Source organism: Scyliorhinus torazame, chromosome 1 (assembly GCF_047496885.1).
Source record: "Scyliorhinus torazame isolate Kashiwa2021f chromosome 1, sScyTor2.1, whole genome shotgun sequence".
NCBI lineage: Eukaryota > Metazoa > Chordata > Chondrichthyes > Carcharhiniformes > Scyliorhinidae > Scyliorhinus > Scyliorhinus torazame.
Window position 1 is genome coordinate 426,086,019 of NC_092707.1, and position 20,144 is coordinate 426,106,162.

The 20,144-nt window shown below is 51.7% G+C and overlaps 1 protein-coding gene across 1 annotated transcript in view; it reads left to right on the forward strand.

Moving 5' to 3' along the window:
• ncoa1 (nuclear receptor coactivator 1) overlaps positions 1–20,144 on the forward strand; it is a gene marked incomplete at its 3' end in the record, with an annotated part of 209,936 nt that overhangs the window by 185,392 nt on the left and 4,400 nt on the right. Inside the window, exon 8 of the mRNA XM_072509453.1 lies at positions 18,930–19,070. Coding sequence (XP_072365554.1) covers positions 18,930–19,070 — 141 coding nt within the window. The remainder of the gene's footprint in view (positions 1–18,929; positions 19,071–20,144) is intronic.

The window sequence follows — 20,144 nt, forward strand, 5'->3', positions numbered from 1 at the left end:
GCTCGGGTCCGCTGTATTGTGTATTGAGCAGGTGTTCACGGCTGGGGTCCGCTGTATTGTGTATTGAGTAGGTGTTCACGGCTGGGGTCCGCTGTATTGTGTATTGAACAGGTGTTCATGTCTGGGGTCCGCGGTATTGTGTATTGAGTAGGTGTTCATGTCTGGGGTCCGCTGTATTGTGTATTGAGTAGGTGTTCATGACTGGGGTCCGCTGTATTGTGTATTGAGTAGGTGTTCACGGCTGGGTTCCGCTGTATTGTGGATTGAGTAGGTATTCATGGCTGGGGTCCGCTGTATTGTGTATTGAGCAGGTGTTCATGGCTGGGGTCCGCTGTGTTGTGTATTGAGCAGGTGTTCATGGCTGGGGCCCGCTGTATTGAGCAGGTGTTCATGGCTGGGGTCCGCTGTATTGAGTAATGAGCAGGTGTTCATGGCTGGGGTCCGCTGTATTGTGTAATGAGTAGGTGTTCACGGCTGGGGTCCGTGTATTGAGTAATGAGTAGGTGTTCACGGCTGGGGTCCGCTGTATTGTGTATTGAGAAGGTGTTCACGGCTGGAGTCCGCTGTGTTGTGTATTGAGTAGGTGTCCATGGCTGGGGTCCGCTGTGTTGTGTATTGAGTAGGTGTTCATGGCTGGGGTCCGCTGTATTGAGTAATGAGTAGGTGTTCACGGCTGGGGTCCGCTGTGTTGTGTATTGAGCAGGTGTTCATGGCTGGGGTCCGCTGTATTGTGTATTGAGCAGGTGTTCATGGCTGGGGTCCGCTGTATTGTGTATTGAGTAGGTGTTCATGGCTGGGGTCCGCTGTGTTGTATATTGAGTAGGTGTTCACGGCTGGGGTCCGCTGTATTGAGTAATGAGTAGGTGTTCATGGCTGGGGTCTGCTGTATTGTGTATTGAGCAGGTGTTTATGGCTGGGGTCCGCTGTATCGAGCAGGTGTTCATGGCTGGGGTCCGCTGTATTGTGTATTGAGTAGGTGTTCACGGCTGGGGTCCGCTGTGTTGTGTAATGAGTAGGTGTTCACGGCTGGGGTCCGCTGTATTGTGTAATGAGTAGGTGTTCACGGCTGGGGTCCGCTGTGTTGTGTAATGAGCAGGTGTTCATGGCTGGGGTCCGCTGTATTGAGTAGGTGTTCGTGGCTGGGGTCCGCTGTATTGTGTAATGAGTAGGTGTTCATAGCTGGGGTCCGCTGTATTGAGTAATGAGTAGGTGTTCACGGCTGGGGTCCGCTGTATTGTGTATTGAGTAGGTGTTCACGGCTGGAGTCCGCTGTGTTGTGTATTGAGCAGGTGTTCATGGCTGGGGTCCGCTGTATTGTGTATTGAGCAGGTGTTCATGGCTGGGGTCCGCTGTATTGTGTATTGAGTAGGTGTTCATGGCTGGGGTCCGCAGTATCGAGCAGGTGTTCATGGCTGGGGTCCGCTGTATTGTGTATTGAGTAGGTGTTCATGGCTGGGGTCCGCTGTGTTGTATATTGAGTAGGTGTTCACGGCTGGGGTCTGCTGTATTGAGTAATGAGTAGGTGTTCATGGCTGGGGTCTGCTGTATTGTGTATTGAGCAGGTGTTTATGGCTGGGGTCCGCTGTATCGAGCAGGTGTTCATGGCTGGGGTCCGCTGTATTGTGTATTGAGTAGGTGTTCACGGCTGGGGTCCGCTGTATTGTGTAATGAATAGGTGTTCACGGCTGGGGTCCGCTGTGTTGTGCAATGAGCAGGTGTTCATGGCTGGGGTCCGCTGTATTGAGTAGGTGTTCATGGCTGGGGCCGCTGTATTGTGTAATGAGTAGGTGTTCATGGCTGGGGTCCGCTGTATTGAGTAATGAGTAGGTGTTCATGGCTGGGGTCCGCTGTGTTGTGTAATGAGCAGGTGTTCATGGCTGGGGTCCGCTGTATTGAGTCGGTGTTCATTGCTGGGGTCCGCTGTATTGTGTAATGAGCAGGTGTTCATGGCTCCGGTCCGCAGTGTTGTGTATTGAGTAGGTGTTCACGGCTGGGTTCCGCCGTATTTTGTAATGAGTAGATGTTCACGGCTGGGGTCTGCTGTATTGAGTAATGAGTAGGTGTTCATGGCTGGGTTCCGCTGTATTGTGTATTGAGTAGGTGTTCATGGCTGGGGTCCGCTCTATTGTGTATTGAGTAGGTGTTCATGGCTGGGGTCCGCTGTGTTGTGTATTGAGTAGCTGTTCATGGCTGGGGTCCGCTGTATTGTGTATTGAGTAGGTGTTCATGGCTGGGGTCCGCTGTATTGAGTAATGAGCAGGTGTTCATGGCTGGGGTCCGCTGTATTGTGTATTGAGTAGGTGTTCACGGCTGGGATCCGCTGTGTTGTGTATTGTGTAGGTGTTCATGGCTGGGGTCCGCTGTATTGTGTAATGAGTAGGTGTTCATGGCTGGGGTCCGCTGTATTGAGTAATGAGTAGGTGTTCATGGCTGGGGTCCGCTGTGTTGTGTAAGGAGCAGGTGTTCATGGCTGTGGTCCGCTGTATTGAGTAGGTGTTCATGGCTGGGGTCCGCTGTATTGTGTAATGAGCAGGTGTTCATGGCTGGGATCCGCAGTGTTGTGTATTGAGTAGGTGTTCACGGCTGGGGTCCGCCGTATTGTGTAATGAGTAGGTGTTCACGGCTGGGGTCCGCTGTATTGTGTATTGAGTAGGTGTTCATGGCTGGGGTCCGCTGTATTGTGTATTGAGCAGGTGTTCACGGCTGGGTTCCGCTGTATTGTGTATTGAGTAGGTGTTCATGGCTGGGGTCCGCTGTATTGTGTATTGAGTAGGTGTTCATGGCTGGGGTCCGCTGTGTTGAGTAGGTGTTCATGGCTGGGGTCCGCTGTATTGTGTAATGAGTAGGTGTTCATGGCTGGGGTCCGCTGTATTGAGTAATGAGTAGGTGTTCATGGCTGGGGTCCGCTGTGTTGTGTAAGGAGCAGGTGTTCATGGCTGTGGTCCGCTGTATTGAGTAGGTGTTCATGGCTGGGGTCCGCTGTATTGTGTAATGAGCAGGTGTTCATGGCTGGGATCCGCAGTGTTGTGTATTGAGTAGGTGTTCACGGCTGGGGTCCGCCGTATTGTGTAATGAGTAGGTGTTCACGGCTGGGGTCCGCTGTATTGTGTATTGAGTAGGTGTTCATGGCTGGGGTCCGCTGTATTGTGTATTGAGCAGGTGTTCACGGCTGGGTTCCGCTGTATTGTGTATTGAGTAGGTGTTCATGGCTGGGGTCCGCTGTATTGTGTATTGAGTAGGTGTTCATGGCTGGGGTCCGCTGTGTTGTGTATTGAGTAGCTGTTCATGGCTGGGGTCCGCTGTATTGTGTATTGAGTAGGTGTTCATGGCTGGGGTCCGCTGTATTGAGTAATGAGCAGGTGTTCATGGCTGGGGTCCGCTGTATTGTGTATTGAGTAGGTGTTCACGGCTGGGATCCGCTGTATTGAGTAATGAGCAGGTGTTCATGGCTGGGGTCCGCTGTGTTGTGTATTGAGTAGGTGTTCATGGCTGGGGTCCGCTGTATTGAGTAATGAGCAGGTGTTCATGGCTGGGGTCCGCTGTATTGAGTAATGAGTAGGTGTTCATGGCTGGGGTCCGCTGTATTGTGTATTGAGTAGGTGTTCACGGCTGGGTTCCACTGTATTGTGTATTGAGTAGGTATTCATGGCTGGGGTCCGCTGTATTGTGTATTGAGTAGGTGTTCACGGCTGGGGCCGCTGTATTGTGTATTGAGTAGGTGTTCATGGCTGGGGTCCGTGTATTGAGTATTGAGCAGGTGTTCATTGCTGGGGTCCGCTGTATTGTGTATTGAGTAGGTGTTCATGGCTGGGGTCCGCTGTATTGTGTATTGAGCAGGTGTTCATGGCTGGGGTCCGCTGTGTTGTGTATTGTGTAGGTGTTCATGACTGGGGTCCGTGTATTGAGCATTGAGCAGGTGTCCATGGCTGGGGTCCACTGTGTTGTGTATTGAGTCGGTGTCAATGGCTGGGGTCCGCTGTATTGAGTAATGAGTAGGTGTTCACGGCTGGGGTCCGCTGTATTGAGTAGGTGTTCACGGCTGGGGTCCGCTGTGTTGTGTATTGAGTAGGTGTTCATGGCTGGGGTCCACTGTATTGAGTAGGTGTTCACGGCTGGGGTCCGCTGTGTTGTGTATTGAGTAGGTGTTCACGGCTGGGGTCCACTGTATTGTGTATTGAGTAGGTGTTCATGGCTGGGGTCCGCTGTGTTGTGTATTGAGTAGGTGTTCATGGCTGGGATCCGCTGTATTGTGTATTGAGTAGGTGTTCATGGCTGGGGTCCGCTGTGTTGTGTAATGATTCGGTGTTCACGGCTGGGGTTCGCTGTATTGTGTATTGAGTAGGTGTTCACGGCTGGGGTCCGCTGTATTGTGTATTGAGTAGGTGTTCATGGCTGGGGTCGGCTGTATTGAGTAGGTGTTCACGGCTGGGGTCCGCTGTATTGTGTAATGAGCAGGTGTTCATGGCTGTGGTCCGCTGTATTGAGTAGGTGTTCACGGCTGGGGTCCGCTGTATTGTGTAATGAGCAGGTGTTCATGGCTGCGGTCCGCTGTATTGAGTAGGTGTTCATGGCTGGGGTCCGCTGTATTGAGTAGGTATTCACAGCTGGGGTCCGCTGTATTGTGTAATGAGCAGGTGTTCATGGCTGGGGTCCGCTGTATTGTGTAATGAGTAGGTGTTCACGGCTGGGGTCCGCTGTATTGTGTATTGAGTAGGTGTTCATGGCTGGGGTCCGCTGTATTGTGTATTGAGTAGGTGTTCACGGCTGGGGTCCGCTGTATTGTGTATTGAGTAGGTGTTTACGGCTGGGGTCCGCTGTATTGAGTAATGAGTAGGTGTTCATGGCTGGGGTCCGCTGTATTGTGTATTGAGTAGGTGTTCATGGCTGGGGTCCGCTGTATTTTGTAATGAGCAGGTGTTCATAGCTGGGGTCCGCTGTATTGAATAATGAGCAGGTGTTCACGGTTGGGGTCCGCTGTGTTGTGTATTGAGTAGGTGTTCATGGCTGGGGTCCGCTGTATTGTGTATTGAGTAGGTGTTCACGGCTGGGTTCCACTGTATTGTGTATTGAGTAGGTGTTCATGGCTGGGGTCCGCTGTATTGAGTAATGAGTAGGTGTTCATGGCTGGGGTCCGCTGTGTTGTGTCATGAGCAGGTGTTCATGGCTGGGGTCCGCTGTATTGAGTCAGTGTTCATGGCTGGGGTCCGCTGTATTGTGTAATGAGCAGGTGTTCATGTCTCCGGTCCGCAGTGTTGTGTAGTGAGTAGGTGTTCACGGCTGGGGTCCGCCGTATTGTGTAATGAGTAGGTGTTCACGGCTGGGGTCCGCTGTATTGTGTATTGAGTAGGTGTTCATGGCTGGTGTCCGCTGTATTGTGTATTGAGTAGTTGTTCACGGCTGGGTTCCGCTGTATTGTGTATTGAGTAGGTGTTCATGGCTGGGGTCCGCTCTATTGTGTATTGAGTAGGTGTTCATGGCTGGGGTCCGCTGTGTTGTGTATTGAGTAGCTGTTCATGGCTGGGGTCCGCTGTATTGTGTATTGAGTAGGTGTTCATGGCTGGGGTCCGCTGTATTGAGTAATGAGCAGGTGTTCATGGCTGGGGTCCGCTGTATTGTGTAGTGAGTAGGTGTTCACGGCTGGGATCCACTGTATTGAGTAATGAGCAGGTGTTCATGGCTGGGGTCCGCTGTATTGAGTAATGAGCAGGTGTTCATGGCTGGGGTCCGCTGTGTTGTGTATTGAGTAGGTGTTCATGGCTGGGGTCCGCTGTATTGAGCAGGTGTTCATGGCTGGGGTCCGCTGTAGTGTGTATTGAGTAGGTGTTCATGGCTGGGGTCCGCTGTATTGAGTAATGAGTAGGTGTTCATGGCTAGGGTCCGCTGTGTTGTGTAATGAGCAGGTGTTCATGGCTGGGGTCTGCTGTATTGAGTAGGTGTTCATGGCTGGGGTCCGCTGTATTGTGTAATGAGTAGGTGTTCATGGCTGGGGTCCGCTGTATTGTGTAATGAGCAGGTGTTCATGGTTGGCGTCCGCAGTGTTGTGTATTGAGTAGGTGTTCACGGCTGGGGTCCGCCGTATTGTGTACTGAGGAGGTGTTCACGGCTGGGGTCCGCTGTATTGTGTATTGAGTAGGTGTTCATGGCTGGGGTCCGCTGTATTGTGTATTGAGCAGGTGTTCACGGCTGGGTTCCGCTGTATTGTGTATTGAGTAGGTGTTCATGGCTGGGGTCCGCTGTATTGTGTATTGAGTAGGTGTTCATGGCTGGGGTCCGCTGTGTTGTGTATTGAGTAGCTGTTCATGGCTGGGGTCCGCTGTATTGTGTATTGAGTAGGTGTTCATGGCTGGGGTCCGCTGTATTGAGTAATGAGCAGGTGTTCATGGCTGGGGTCCGCAGTATTGTGTATTGAGTAGGTGTTCACGGCTGGGTTCCACTGTATTGTGTATTGAGTAGGTGTTCATGGCTGGGATCCGCTGTATTGAGTAATGAGCAGGTGTTCATGGCTGGGGTCCGCTGTATTGTGTATTGAGTAGGTGTTCACGGCTGGGGTCCGCTGTATTGTGTATTGAGTAGGTGTTCATGGCTGGGGTCTGCTGTATTGTGTATTGAGTAGGTGTTCATGGCTGGGGTCCGTGTATTGAGTATTGAGCAGGTGTTCATTGCTGGGGTCCGCTGTATTGTGTATTGAGTAGGTGTTCATGGCTGGGGTCCGCTGTGTTGCGTATTGAGCAGGTGTTCATGGCTGGGGTCCGCTGTGTTGTGTATTGAGTAGGTGTTCATGACTGGGGTCCGTGTATTGAGTATTGAGTCGGTGTCAATGGCTGGGGTCCACTGTGTTGTGTAATGAGTCGGTGTTCATGGCTGGGGACCGCTGTATTGAGTAATGAGTATGTGTTCACGGCTGGGGTCCGCTGTATTGAGTAGGTGTTCACGGCTGGGGTCCGCTGTGTTGTGTATTGAGTAGGTGTTCATAGCTGGGGTCCACTGTATTGAGTAGGTGTTCACGGCTGGGGTCTGCTGTGTTGTGTATTGAGTAGGTGTTCACGGCTGGGGTCCGCTGTGTTGTGTATTGAGTAGGTGTTCACGGCTGGGGTCCGCTGCATTGTGTATTGAGTAGGTGTTCATGGCTGGGGTCCGCTGTATTGAGTAATGAGTAGGTGTTCACGGCTGGGGTCCGCTGTGTTGTGTATTGAGTAGGTGTTCACGGCTGGGGTCCGCTGTATTGTGTATTGAGTAGGTGTTCATGGCTGGGGTCCGCTGTATTGTGTATTGAGTAGGTGTTCATGGCTGGGGTCCGCTGTGTTGCGTATTGAGCAGGTGTTCATGGCTGGGGTCCGCTGTGTTGTGTATTGAGTAGGTGTTCATGACTGGGGTCCGTGTATTGAGTATTGAGTCGGTGTCAATGGCTGGGGTCCACTGTGTTGTGTAATGAGTCGGTGTTCATGGCTGGGGACCGCTGTATTGAGTAATGAGTATGTGTTCACGGCTGGGGTCCGCTGTATTGAGTAGGTGTTCACGGCTGGGGTCCGCTGTGTTGTGTATTGAGTAGGTGTTCATAGCTGGGGTCCACTGTATTGAGTAGGTGTTCACGGCTGGGGTCTGCTGTGTTGTGTATTGAGTAGGTGTTCACGGCTGGGGTCCGCTGTGTTGTGTATTGAGTAGGTGTTCACGGCTGGGGTCCGCTGCATTGTGTATTGAGTAGGTGTTCATGGCTGGGGTCCGCTGTATTGAGTAATGAGTAGGTGTTCACGGCTGGGGTCCGCTGTGTTGTGTATTGAGTAGGTGTTCACGGCTGGGGTCCGCTGTATTGTGTATTGAGTAGGTGTTCATGGCTGGGGTCCGCTGTATTGTGTATTGAGTAGGTGTTCATGGCTGGGATCCGCTGTATTGTGTCTTGAGTAGGTGTTCATGGCTGGGGTCCGCTGTGTTGTGTAATGATTAGGTGTTCACGGCTGGGGTCCGCTGTATTGTGTATTGAGTAGGTGTTCACGGCTGGGGTCCGCTGTGTTGTGTATTGAGTAGGTGTTCATGGCTGGGATCCGCTGTATTGTGTATTGAGTAGGTGTTCATGGCTGGGGTCCGCTGTGTTGTGTAATGATTAGGTGTTCACGGCTGGGGTCCGCTGTGTTGAGTATTGAGTAGGTGTTCACGGCTGGGGTCCGCTGTATTGTGTAATGAGTAGGTGTTCATGTCTGTGGTCCGCTGTATTGAGTAGGTGTTCACGGCTGGGGTCCGCTGTATTGTGTAATGAGCAGGTGTTCATGGCTGTGGTCCGCTATATTGAGTAGGTGTTCACGGCTGGGGTCCGCTGTATTGTGTAATGAGCAGGTGTTCATGGCTGGGGTCCGCTGTATTGTGTAATGAGTAGGTATTCACAGCTGGGGTCCGCTGTATTGTGTAATGAGCAGGTGTTCATGGCTGGGGTCCGCTGTATTGTGTAATGAGTAGGTGTTCACGGCTGGGACCGCTGTATTGTGTATTGAGTAGGTGTTCGTGGCTGGGGTCCGCTGTATTGTGTATTGAGTAGGTGTTCACGGCTGGGGTCCGCTGTATTGTGTATTGAGTAGGTGTTCATGGCTGGGGTCCGCTGTGTTGTGTAATGATTAGGTGTTCACGGCTGGGGTCCGCTGTGTTGAGTATTGAGTAGGTGTTCACGGCTGGGGTCCGCTGTATTGTGTATTGAGTAGGTGTTCACGGCTGGGGTCCGCTGTATTGTGTAATGAGTAGGTGTTCATGGCTGTGGTCCGCTGTATTGAGTAGGTGTTCACGGCTGGGGTCCGCTGTATTGTGTAATGAGCAGGTGTTCATGGCTGTGGTCCGCTGTATTGAGTAGGTGTTCACGGCTGGGATCCGCTGTATTGTGTAATGAGCAGGTGTTCATGGCTGGGGTCCGCTGTATTGAGTAGGTGTTCATGGCTGGGGTCCGCTGTATTGAGTAGGTATTCACAGCTGGGGTCCGCTGTATTGTGCAATGAACAGGTGTTCATGGCTGGGGTCCGCTGTATTGTGTAATGAGTAGGTGTTCACGGCTGGGGTCCGCTGTATTGTGTATTGAGTAGGTGTTCATGGCTGGGGTCCGCTGTATTGTGTATTGAGTAGGTGTTTACGGCTGGGTTCCACTGTATTGTGTATTGAGTAGGTGTTCATGGCTGGGGTCCGCTGTATTGTGTATTGAGTAGGTGTTCACGGCTGGGGTCCGCTGTATTGTGTATTGAGTAGGTGTTCATGGCTGGGGTCCGCTGTATTGTGTATTGAGTAGGTGTTCATGGCTGGGGTCCTTGTATTGAGTATTGAGCAGGTGTTCATTGCTGGGGTCCGCTGTATTGTGTATTGAGTAGGTGTTCATGGCTGGGGTCCGCTGTATTGTGTATTGAGCAGGTGTTCATGGCTGGGGTCCGCTGTGTTGTGTATTGAGTAGGTGTTCATGACTGGGGTCCGTGTATTGTGTATTGAGCAGGTGTTCACGGCTGGGGTCCGCTGTATTGTGTAATGAGTAGGTGTTCATGGCTGTGGTCCGCTGTATTGAGTAGGTGTTCACGGCTGGGGTCCGCTGTATTGTGTAATGAGCAGGTGTTCATGGCTGTGGTCCGCTGTATTGAGTAGGTGTTTACGGCTGGGGTCCGCTGTATTGTGTAATGAGCAGGTGTTCATGGCTGGGGTCCGCTGTATTGAGTAGGTGTTCATGGCTGGGGTCCGCTGTATTGAGTAGGTATTCACAGCTGGGGTCTGCTGTATTGTGTAATGAGCAGGTGTTCATGGCTGGGGTTCGCTGTATTGTGTAATGAGTAGGTGTTCACGGCTGGGGTCCGTTGTATTGTGTATTGAGTAGGTGTTCATGGCTGGGGTCCACTGTATTGTGTATTGAGTAGGTGTTCACGGCTGGGGTCCGCTGTATTGTGTATTGAGTAGGTGTTTACGGCTGGGATCCGCTGTATTGAGTAATGAGTAGGTGTTCATGGCTGGGGTCCGCTGTATTGTGTATTGAGTAGGTGCTCATGGCTGGGGTCCGCTGTATTTTGTAATGAGCAGGTGTTCATAGCTGGGGTCCGCTGTGTTGTGTATTGAGTAGGTGTTTACGGCTGGGATCCGCTGTATTGAGTAATGAGTAGGTGTTCATGGCTGGGGTCCGCTGTATTGTGTATTGAGTAGGTGTTCATGGCTGGGGTCCGCTGTATTGTGTATTGAGTAGGTGTTCATGGCTGGGGTCCGCTGTGTTGTGTAATGATTAGGTGTTCACTGCTGGGGTCCGCTGTATTGTGTTTTGACTATGTGTTCATGGCTGGGGTCCGCTGTATTGAGTAGGTGTTCATGGCTGTGGTCCGCTGTATTGTGTATTGAGTAGGTGTTCATGGCTGTGGTCCGCTGTGTTGTGTAATGAGTAGGTGTTCACGGATGCGGTCTGCTGTATTGTGGATTGAGTAGGTGTTCATGGCTGGGGTCCGCTGTGTTGTGTAATGAGTAGGTGTTCACAGCTGGGGTCCGCTGTATTGTGGATTGAGTAGGTGTTCATGGCTGGGGTCCGCTGTGTTGTGTAATGAGTAGGTGTTCACGGATGCGGTCTGCTGTATTGTGGATTGAGTAGGTGTTCATGTCTGGGGTCCGCTGTGTTGTGTAATGAGTAGGTGTTCACAGCTGGGGTCCGCTGTATTGTGGATTGAGTAGGTGTTCACAGCTGGGGTCCGCTGTATTGTGGATTGAGTAGGTGTTCACGGCTGGGGTCCGCTGTGTTGTGTAATGAGTAGGTGTTCACGGATGCGGTCTGCTGTATTGTGGATTGAGTAGGTGTTCATGGCTGGGGTCCGCTGTGTTGTGTAATGAGTAGGTGTTCACAGCTGGGGTCCGCTGTATTGTGGATTGAGTAGGTGTTCACAGCTGGGGTCCGCTGTATTGTGGATTGAGTAGGTGTTCACAGCTGGGGTCCGCTGTATTGTGGATTGAGTAGGTGTTCACAGCTGGGGTCCGCTGTAATGTGGATTGAGTAGGTGTTCACGGCTGGGGTCCGCTGTATTGAGTAGGTGTTCACGGCTGGGGTCCGCTGTATTGAGTAATGAGCAGGTGTTCATGGCCGGGGTCCGCTCTGTTGTGTATTGAGTAGGTGTTCACGGCTGGGGTCCGCTGTATTGAGTAATGAGCAGGTGTTCATGGGTGGGGTCCGCTGTATTGTGTAATGAGCAGGTGTTCATGGCTGGGGCCCGCAGTGTTGTGTATTGAGTAGGTGTTCATGGCTGGGGTCCGCTGTATTGAGTAATGAGTAGGTGTTCACGGCTGGGGCCCGCAGTGTTGTGTATTGAGTAGGTGTTCATGGCTGGGGTCCGCTGTATTGAGTAATGAGCAGGTGTTCATGGCTGGGGTCCGCTGTGTTGTGTATTGAGCAGGTGTTCATGGCTTGGGTCCGTCTATTGGGTAATGAGCAGGTGTTCATGGCTGGGGTCCGCTGTGTTGTGTATTGAGTAGGTGTTCATGGCTGGGGTCCGCTGTATTGAGTAATGAGTAGGTGTTCATGGCTGCGGTCCGCTGTATTGAGTAATGAGTAGGTGTTCATGGCTCGGGTCCGCTGTATTGAGTAATGAGCAGGTGTTCATGGCTGGGGTCCGCTGTATTGAGTAGGTGTTCATGGCTGGAGTCCGCTGTATTGAGTAATGAGTAGGTGTTCATGGCTGCGGTCCGCTGTATTGAGTAGGTGTTCATGGCTGGGGTCCACTGTATTGAGTAATGAGCAGGTGTTCATGGCTGGGGTCCGCTGTATTGAGTAATGAGCAGGTGTTCGCGGCTGGGGTCCGCTGTATTGAGTAGGTGTTCATGGCTGGGGTCCGCTGTATTGAGTAGGTGTTCGCGGCTGGGGTCCGCTGTGTTGTGTATTGAGCAGGTGTTCATGGCTGGGGTCTGCTGTATTGTGCATTGAGTAGGTGTTCATGACTGGGGTCCGCTGTATTGTCTAATGATTAAGTGTCCATGGCTGGGGTCCGCTGTATTGTGTATTGAGCAGTTGTTCATGGCTGGGGTCCGCTGTGTTGTGTATTGAGCAGGTGTTCATGGCTGGGGTCCGCTGTATTGTGTATTGAGTCGGTGTTCATGGCTGGGGTCCGCTGTGTTGTGTATTGAGTAGGTGTTCATGGCTGGGGTCCGCTGTATTGTGTATTGAGTAGGTGTTCATGGCTGGGGTCCACTGTATTGAGTAAGTGTCCATGGGTGGGGTCCTCTGTGTTGTGTATTGAGCAGGTGTTCATGGCTGGTGTCCGCATTATTGTGTATTGAGTCGGTGTTCATGGCTGGGGTCCGCTGTGTTGTGTATTGAGCAGGTGTTCATGGCTGGGTTCCGCTGTTTTGTGTATTGAGTAGGTGTTCACGGCTGGGGTCCGCTGTGTTGTGTCATGAGCAGGTGTTCATGGCTGGGGTCCGCTGTATTGAGCAGGTGTTCATGGCTGGGGTCCGCTGTATTGAGCAGGTGTTCATGGCTGGGGTCCGTGTATTGAGTAATGAGCAGGTGTTCACGGCTGGGGTCCGCTGTGTTGTGTATTGAGTAGGTGTTCATGGCTGGGGTCCGATGTATTGTGTAATGAGTAGGTGTTCATGGCTGGGGTCCGCTGTGTTGTGTATTGAGCAGGTGTTCATGGCTGGGGTCCGCTGTATTGTCTAATGAGTAGGTGTTCATGGCTGGGTTCCGCTGTATTGTGTATTGAGTAGGTGTTCATGGCTGGGGTCCGCTGTATTGTGTATTGAGTCGGTGTTCATGGCTGGGGTCCGCTGTGTTGTGTATTGAGTAGGTGTTCATGGCTGGGGTCCGCTGTATTGTGTATTGAGTAGGTGTTCATGGCTGGGGTCCACTGTATTGAGTAAGTGTCCATGGGTGGGGTCCTCTGTGTTGTGTATTGAGCAGGTGTTCATGGCTGGTGTCCGCATTATTGTGTATTGAGTCGGTGTTCATGGCTGGGGTCCGCTGTGTTGTGTATTGAGCAGGTGTTCATGGCTGGGTTCCGCTGTTTTGTGTATTGAGTCGGTGTTCATGGCTGGGGTCCGCTGTGTTGTGTATTGAGTAGGTGTTCATGGCTGGGGTCCGCTGTATTGAGTAGGTGTTCACGGCTGGGGTCCGCTGTATTGTGTAATGAGCAGGTGTTCATGGCTGTGGTCCGCTGTATTGAGTAGGTGTTCACGGCTGGGGTCCGCTGTATTGTGTAATGAGCAGGTGTTCATGGCTGGGGTCCGCTGTATTGAGTAGGTGTTCATGGCTGGGGTCCGCTGTATTGAGTAGGTATTCACAGCTGGGGTCCGCTGTATTGTGCAATGAACAGGTGTTCATGGCTGGGGTCCGCTGTATTGTGTAATGAGTAGGTGTTCACGGCTGGGGTCCGCTGTATTGTGTATTGAGTAGGTGTTCATGGCTGGGGTCCGCTGTATTGTGTATTGAGTAGGTGTTTACGGCTGGGTTCCACTGTATTGTGTATTGAGTAGGTGTTCATGGCTGGGGTCCGCTGTATTGTGTATTGAGTAGGTGTTCACGGCTGGGGTCCGCTGTATTGTGTATTGAGTAGGTGTTCATGGCTGGGGTCCGCTGTATTGTGTATTGAGTAGGTGTTCATGGCTGGGGTCCGTGTATTGAGTATTGAGCAGGTGTTCATTGCTGGGGTCCGCTGTATTGTGTATTGAGTAGGTGTTCATGGCTGGGGTCCGCTGTATTGTGTATTGAGCAGGTGTTCATGGCTGGGGTCCGCTGTGTTGTGTATTGAGTAGGTGTTCATGACTGGGGTCCGTGTATTGTGTATTGAGCAGGTGTTCACGGCTGGGGTCCGCTATATTGTGTAATGAGTAGGTGTTCATGGCTGTGGTCCGCTGTATTGAGTAGGTGTTCACGGCTGGGGTCCGCTGTATTGTGTAATGAGCAGGTGTTCATGGCTGTGGTCCGCTGTATTGAGTAGGTGTTTACGGCTGGGGTCCGCTAAATTGTGTAATGAGCAGGTGTTCATGGCTGGGGTCCGCTGTATTGAGTAGGTGTTCATGGCTGGGGTCCGCTGTATTGAGTAGGTATTCACAGCTGGGGTCCGCTGTATTGTGTAATGAGCAGGTGTTCATGGCTGGGGTCCGCTGTATTGTGTAATGAGTAGGTGTTCACGGCTGGGGTCCGTTGTATTGTGTATTGAGTAGGTGTTCATGGCTGGGGTCCGCTGTATTGTGTATTGAGTAGGTGTTCACGGCTGGGGTCCGCTGTATTGTGTATTGAGTAGGTGTTTACGGCTGGGATCCGCTGTATTGAGTAATGAGTAGGTGTTCATGGCTGGGGTCCGCTGTATTGTGTATTGAGTAGGTGCTCATGGCTGGGGTCCGCTGTATTTTGTAATGAGCAGGTGTTCATAGCTGGGGTCCGCTGTGTTGTGTATTGAGTAGGTGTTCATGGCTGGGGTCCGCTGTATTGAGTAGGTGTTCATGGCTGGGGTCCGCTGTATTGTGTATTGAGTAGGTGTTCATGGCTGGGGTCCGCTGTGTTGTGTAATGATTAGGTGTTCACTGCTGGGGTCCGCTGTATTGTGTTTTGACTATGTGTTCATGGCTGGGGTCCGCTGTATTGAGTAGGTGTTCATGGCTGTGGTCCGCTGTATTGTGTATTGAGTAGGTGTTCATGGCTGGGTACGCTGTGTTGTGTAATGAGTAGGTGTTCACGGATGCGGTCTGCTGTATTGTGTATTGAGTAGGTGTTCACAGCTGGGGTCCGCTGTATTGTGGATTGAGTAGGTGTTCATGGCTGGGGTCCGCTGTGTTGTGTAATGAGTAGGTGTTCACGGCTGGGGTCCGCTGTATTGAGTAGGTGTTCACGCCTGGGGTCCGCTGTATTGAGTAATGAGCAGGTGTTCATGGGAGGGGTCCGCTGTATTGTGTAATGAGCAGGTGTTCATGGCTGGGGCCCGCAGTATTGAGTAGGTGTTTACGGCTGGGGTCCGCTAAATTGTGTAATGAGCAGGTGTTCATGGCTGAGGTCCGCTGTATTGAGTAGGTGTTCATGGCTGGGGTCCGCTGTATTGAGTAGGTATTCACAGCTGGGGTCCGCTGTATTGTGTAATGAGCAGGTGTTCATGGCTGGGGTCCGCTGTATTGTGTAATGAGTAGGTGTTCACGGCTGGGGTCCGTTGTATTGTGTATTGAGTAGGTGTTCATGGCTGGGGTCCGCTGTATTGTGTATTGAGTAGGTGTTCACGGCTGGGGTCCGCTGTATTGTGTATTGAGTAGGTGTTTACGGCTGGGATCCGCTGTATTGAGTAATGAGTAGGTGTTCATGGCTGGGGTCCGCTGTATTGTGTATTGAGTAGGTGCTCATGGCTGGGGTCCGCTGTATTTTGTAATGAGCAGGTGTTCATAGCTGGGGTCCGCTGTATTGTGTATTGAGTAGGTGTTCATGGCTGGGGTCCGCTGTATTGAGTAGGTGTTCATGGCTGGGGTCCGCTGTATTGTGTATTGAGTAGGTGTTCATGGCTGGGGTCCGCTGTGTTGTGTAATGATTAGGTGTTCACTGCTGGGGTCCGCTGTATTGTGTTTTGACTATGTGTTCATGGCTGGGGTCCGCTGTATTGAGTAGGTGTTCATGGCTGTGGTCCGCTGTATTGTGTATTGAGTAGGTGTTCATGGCTGGGTACGCTGTGTTGTGTAATGAGTAGGTGTTCACGGATGCGGTCTGCTGTATTGTGTATTGAGTAGGTGTTCACAGCTGGGGTCCGCTGTATTGTGTAATGATTAGGTGTTCACTGCTGGGGTCCGCTGTATTGTGTTTTGACTATGTGTTCATGGCTGGGGTCCGCTGTATTGAGTAGGTGTTCATGGCTGTGGTCCGCTGTGTTGTGTAATGAGTAGGTGTTCACGGATGCGGTCTGCTGTATTGTGTATTGAGTAGGTGTTCACAGCTGGGGTCCGCTGTATTGTGGATTGAGTAGGTGTTCATGGCTGGGGTCCGCTGTGTTGTGTAATGAGTAGGTGTTCACGGCTGGGGTCCGCTGTATTGAGTAGGTGTTCACGGCTGGGGTCCGCTGTATTGAGTAATGAGCAGGTGTTCATGGGAGGGGTCCGCTGTATTGTGTAATGAGCAGGTGTTCATGGCTGGGGCCCGCAGTGTTGTGTATTGAGTAGGTGTTCATGGCTGGGGTCCGCTGTATTGAGTAATGAGCAGGTGTTCATGGCTGGGGTCCGCTGTGTTGTGTATTGAGCAGGTGTTCATGGCTTGGGTCCGTCTATTGAGTAATGAGCAGGTGTTCATGGCTGGGGTCCGCTGTGTTGTGTATTGAGTAGGTGTTCATGGCTGGGGTCCGCTGTATTGAGTAATGAGTAGGTGTTCATGGCTGCGGTCCGCTGTATTGAGTAATGAGTAGGAGTTCATGGCTGGGGTCCGCTGTATTGAGTAATGAGCAGGTGTTCATGGCTGGGGTCCGCTGTATTGAGTAGGTGTTCATGGCTGGAGTCCGCTGTATTGAGTAATGAGTAGGTGTCCATGGCTGGGGTCTGCTGTATTGTGTATTGAGTAAGTGTCCATGGGTGGGGTCCTCTGTGTTGTGTATTGAGCAGGTGTTCATGGCTGGGGTCCGCTGTGTTGTGTATTGAGCAGGTGTTCATGGCTGGGGTCCGCTGTATTGTGTATTGAGTCGGTGTTCATGGCTGGGGTCCGCTGTGTTGTGTATTGAGTAGGTGTTCATGGCTGGGGTCCGCTGTATTGTGTATTGAGTAGGTGTTCATGGCTGGGGTCCACTGTATTGAGTAAGTGTCCATGGGTGGGGTCCTCTGTGTTGTGTATTGAGCAGGTGTTCATGGCTGGTGTCCGCATTATTGTGTATTTAGTCGGTGTTCATGGCTGGGGTCCGCTGTGTTGTGTATTGAGCAGGTGTTCATGGCTGGGTTCCGCTGTTTTGTGTATTGAGTAGGTGTTCACGGCTGGGGTCCGCTGTGTTGTGTAATGAGCAGGTGTTCATGGCTGGGGTCCGCTGTATTGAGCAGGTGTTCATGGCTGGGGTCCGCTGTATTGAGCAGGTGTTCATGGCTGGGGTCCGTGTATTGAGTAATGAGCAGGTGTTCATGGCTGGGGTCCGCTGTGTTGTGTATTGAGTAGGTGTTCATGGCTGGGGTCCGCTGTATTGTGTAATGAGTAGGTGTTCACGGCTGGGGTCCGCTGTGTTGTGTATTGAGTAGGTGTTCATGGCTGGGGTCCGCTGTGTTGTGTATTGAGTAGGTGTTCATGGCTGGGGTCCGCTGTATTGTGTATTGAGTAGGTGTTCACGGCTGGGGTCCGCTGTGTTGTGTATTGAGTAGGTGTTCATGGCAGGGGTCTGCTGTATTGTGTATTGAGTAGTTGTTCATGGCTGGGGTCTGCTGTGTTGTGTAATGAGTAGGTGTTCACGGCTGGGGTCCGCTGTTTTGTGTATTGAGTAGGTGATCATGGCTGGGGTCCGCTGTATTGAGAAATGAGTAGGTGTTCATGGCTGGGGTCCGCTGTATTGAGAAATGAGTAGGTGTTCATGGCTGGGGTCCGCTGTATTGAGTAGGTGTTCACGGCTGGGGTCCGCTGTATTGTGTATTGAGTAGGTGTTCATGGCTGGGGTCCGCTGTATTGAGCAGGTGTTCATGGCTGGCGTCCGCTGTGTTGTGTATTGAGTAGGTGTTCATGGCTGGGGTCCGCTGTATTGAGTCGTTGTCCATGGCTGGGGTCCACTGTGATGTGTGATGAGTCGGTGTTCATGGCTGGGGTCCGCTGTGTTGTGTATTGAGTAGGTGTCCATGGCTGGGGTCCACTGTGTTGTGTATTGAGCAGGTGTTCATGGCTGGGGTCCGCAGTGTTGTGTATTGAGTAGGTGTTCATGGCTGGGGTCCGCTGTATTGAGTAATGAGCAGGTGTTCATGGCTGGGGTCCGCTGTATTGTGTAATGAGTAGGTGTTCATGGCTGGGGTCCGCTGTGTTGTGTCATGAGTCGGTGTTCATGGCTGGGGTCCGCTGTATGGAGTCGTTGTCCATGTCTGGGTTCCGCTGTATTGAGCAGGTGTTCATGGCTGGGGTCCGTGTATTGAGTAATGAGCAGGTGTTCATGGCTGGGGTCCGCTGTATTGTGTATTGAGCAGGTGTTCATGGCTGGGGTCCGCTGTATTGTGTAAGGAGTAGGTGTTCACGGCTGGGGTCCGCTGTATTGTGTATTGAGTAGGTGTTCATGGCTGGGGCCCGCTGTATTGTGTATTGAGTAGGTGTTCACGGCTGGGGTCCGCTGTGTTGTGTATTGAGCAGGTGTTCGTGGCTGGGGTCCGCTGTATTGAGTAGGTGTTCATGGCTGGGGTCTGCTGTATTGTGTATTGAATAGGTGTTCATGGCTGTGGTCCGCTGTGTTGTGTATTGAGCAGGTGTTCACGGCTGGGGTCCGCTGTATTGAGTAATGAGTAGGTGTTCATGGCTGGGGTCCGCTGTATTGAGTCGGTGTCCATGGCTGGGGTCCACTGTGTTGTGTAATGAGTCGGTGTTCATGGCTTGGGTCCGCTGTATTGTGTATTGAGTAGGTGTTCATGGCTGGGGTCCGCTGTATTGAGTCGGTGTCCATGGCTGGGGTCCACTGTGTTGTGTAATGAGTCGGTGTTCATGGCTGGGGTCCGCTGTGTTGTGTATTGTGTAGGTGTCCATGGCTGGGGTCCACTGTGTTGTGTAATGAGTCGGTGTTCATGGCTGGGGTCCGCTGTATTGAGTAATGAGTAGGTGTTCACGGCTGGGGTCCGCTGTGTTGTGTATTGAGCAGGTGTTCATGGCTGGGGTCCGCTGTATTGAGTAATGAGCAGGTGTTCATGGCTGGGGTCCGCTGTATTGTGTATTGAGTCGGTGTCCATGGCTGGGGTCCGCTGTATTGAGTCGGTGTCCATGGCTGGGGTCCGCTGTATTGAATCTGATCGCTATTGAATTTTCCTTTCTGATTTGTTATTTACTTTAGGGAAAATAATTTCCATTGATGCCAGCAGTGTGCGGGCATCTGGGCGAGTGGGCTGGGAGGACCTGGTTAGGAAATGTATCTACGCTTTTTTCCAACCCCAGGAACGAGGGCCATCTTATGCTAAACAGTTGCTGCAGGAAGGTGAGTACTTGCTCTCTGCTCTCATCCAGTACAGTAATAGTCAGTGGATATTTTTTGGGTTGGGGAAACGTAGTGGTGTTCTCCAAAGGTTGGTCTCGAGACCGCTGCTTTTCCTGATATATATTGTGATCGGGACAGGACTGGCAGCTTAACATTCCGGGATATCGTTGTTTTAGACGGGACAGAAGAGGAAGCAAAAGGGGTGGGGGAGTGGCATTGCTGATTAGGGAGCAGATCACAGCTGTGTTGAGGGAGGACACATTGGAGGGATCTTGTAGTGAGGCATTATGGGTCAAGCTGAGGAATAACAAGGGTGAAATACAATGTTGGGAGTGTGCTCTCGACCTCCCTGCAGCCCACAGGAGGCAGAGGAGCAGTTGTGTAGTCAGATACTGAAACAGTGAAAAAGCAGGGGAGCTGTGATGGGCGACTTTAATTCCCCCACATTGATTGGGAATCCCTTACAGCCAGCGGCTCGGTGGAGTTAGATTTGTTAGATGTGTCCAGGAGATCTTTTTGATCCAAAATGTTGACAATCCAGCCAGGGAGGGGGCCAGACTAGATATTGGGGAAGGAGTCAGGCCAGGTGATTGATGTTTCAGTGGGGGAGCATTTTGGGCTTCGGGACCATAATTCTATCCGATTTTGGGGAGTCACAGCGAAGGACAAGAGTGGCCCGCGGGTGAGGGTGCTGAATTGGGCGAGGGCCAATTACATCCAAATTAGACAGGACCTGGGGAATGGGGATTGGGAGCGGCTGTTTGAGGGCAAATCCACGTCTGACATGTGGGAGGCGTTTAAAGTTGATTGAAGTGCAGGACAGGCATGTCCCACAAAGATGAAGGATAGAAATGGCAGCATTCGGGAACCATGGATGACGAGGGAAATTGTAAACTTCGCCAAAAGGGAAAAGAAAGCAGATGATCGATCCCGGCCTCTACAAACTGACAAAGCCCTGGAGAAACACAGTGACAGTAGGAAGGAATTTAAACGTGGAATTAGGAGGGTTAAAAGAAATGTCTTTAGCAAACATGGTCAAGGAGAATCCCAATGCTTTTTATGCATATATTAGGA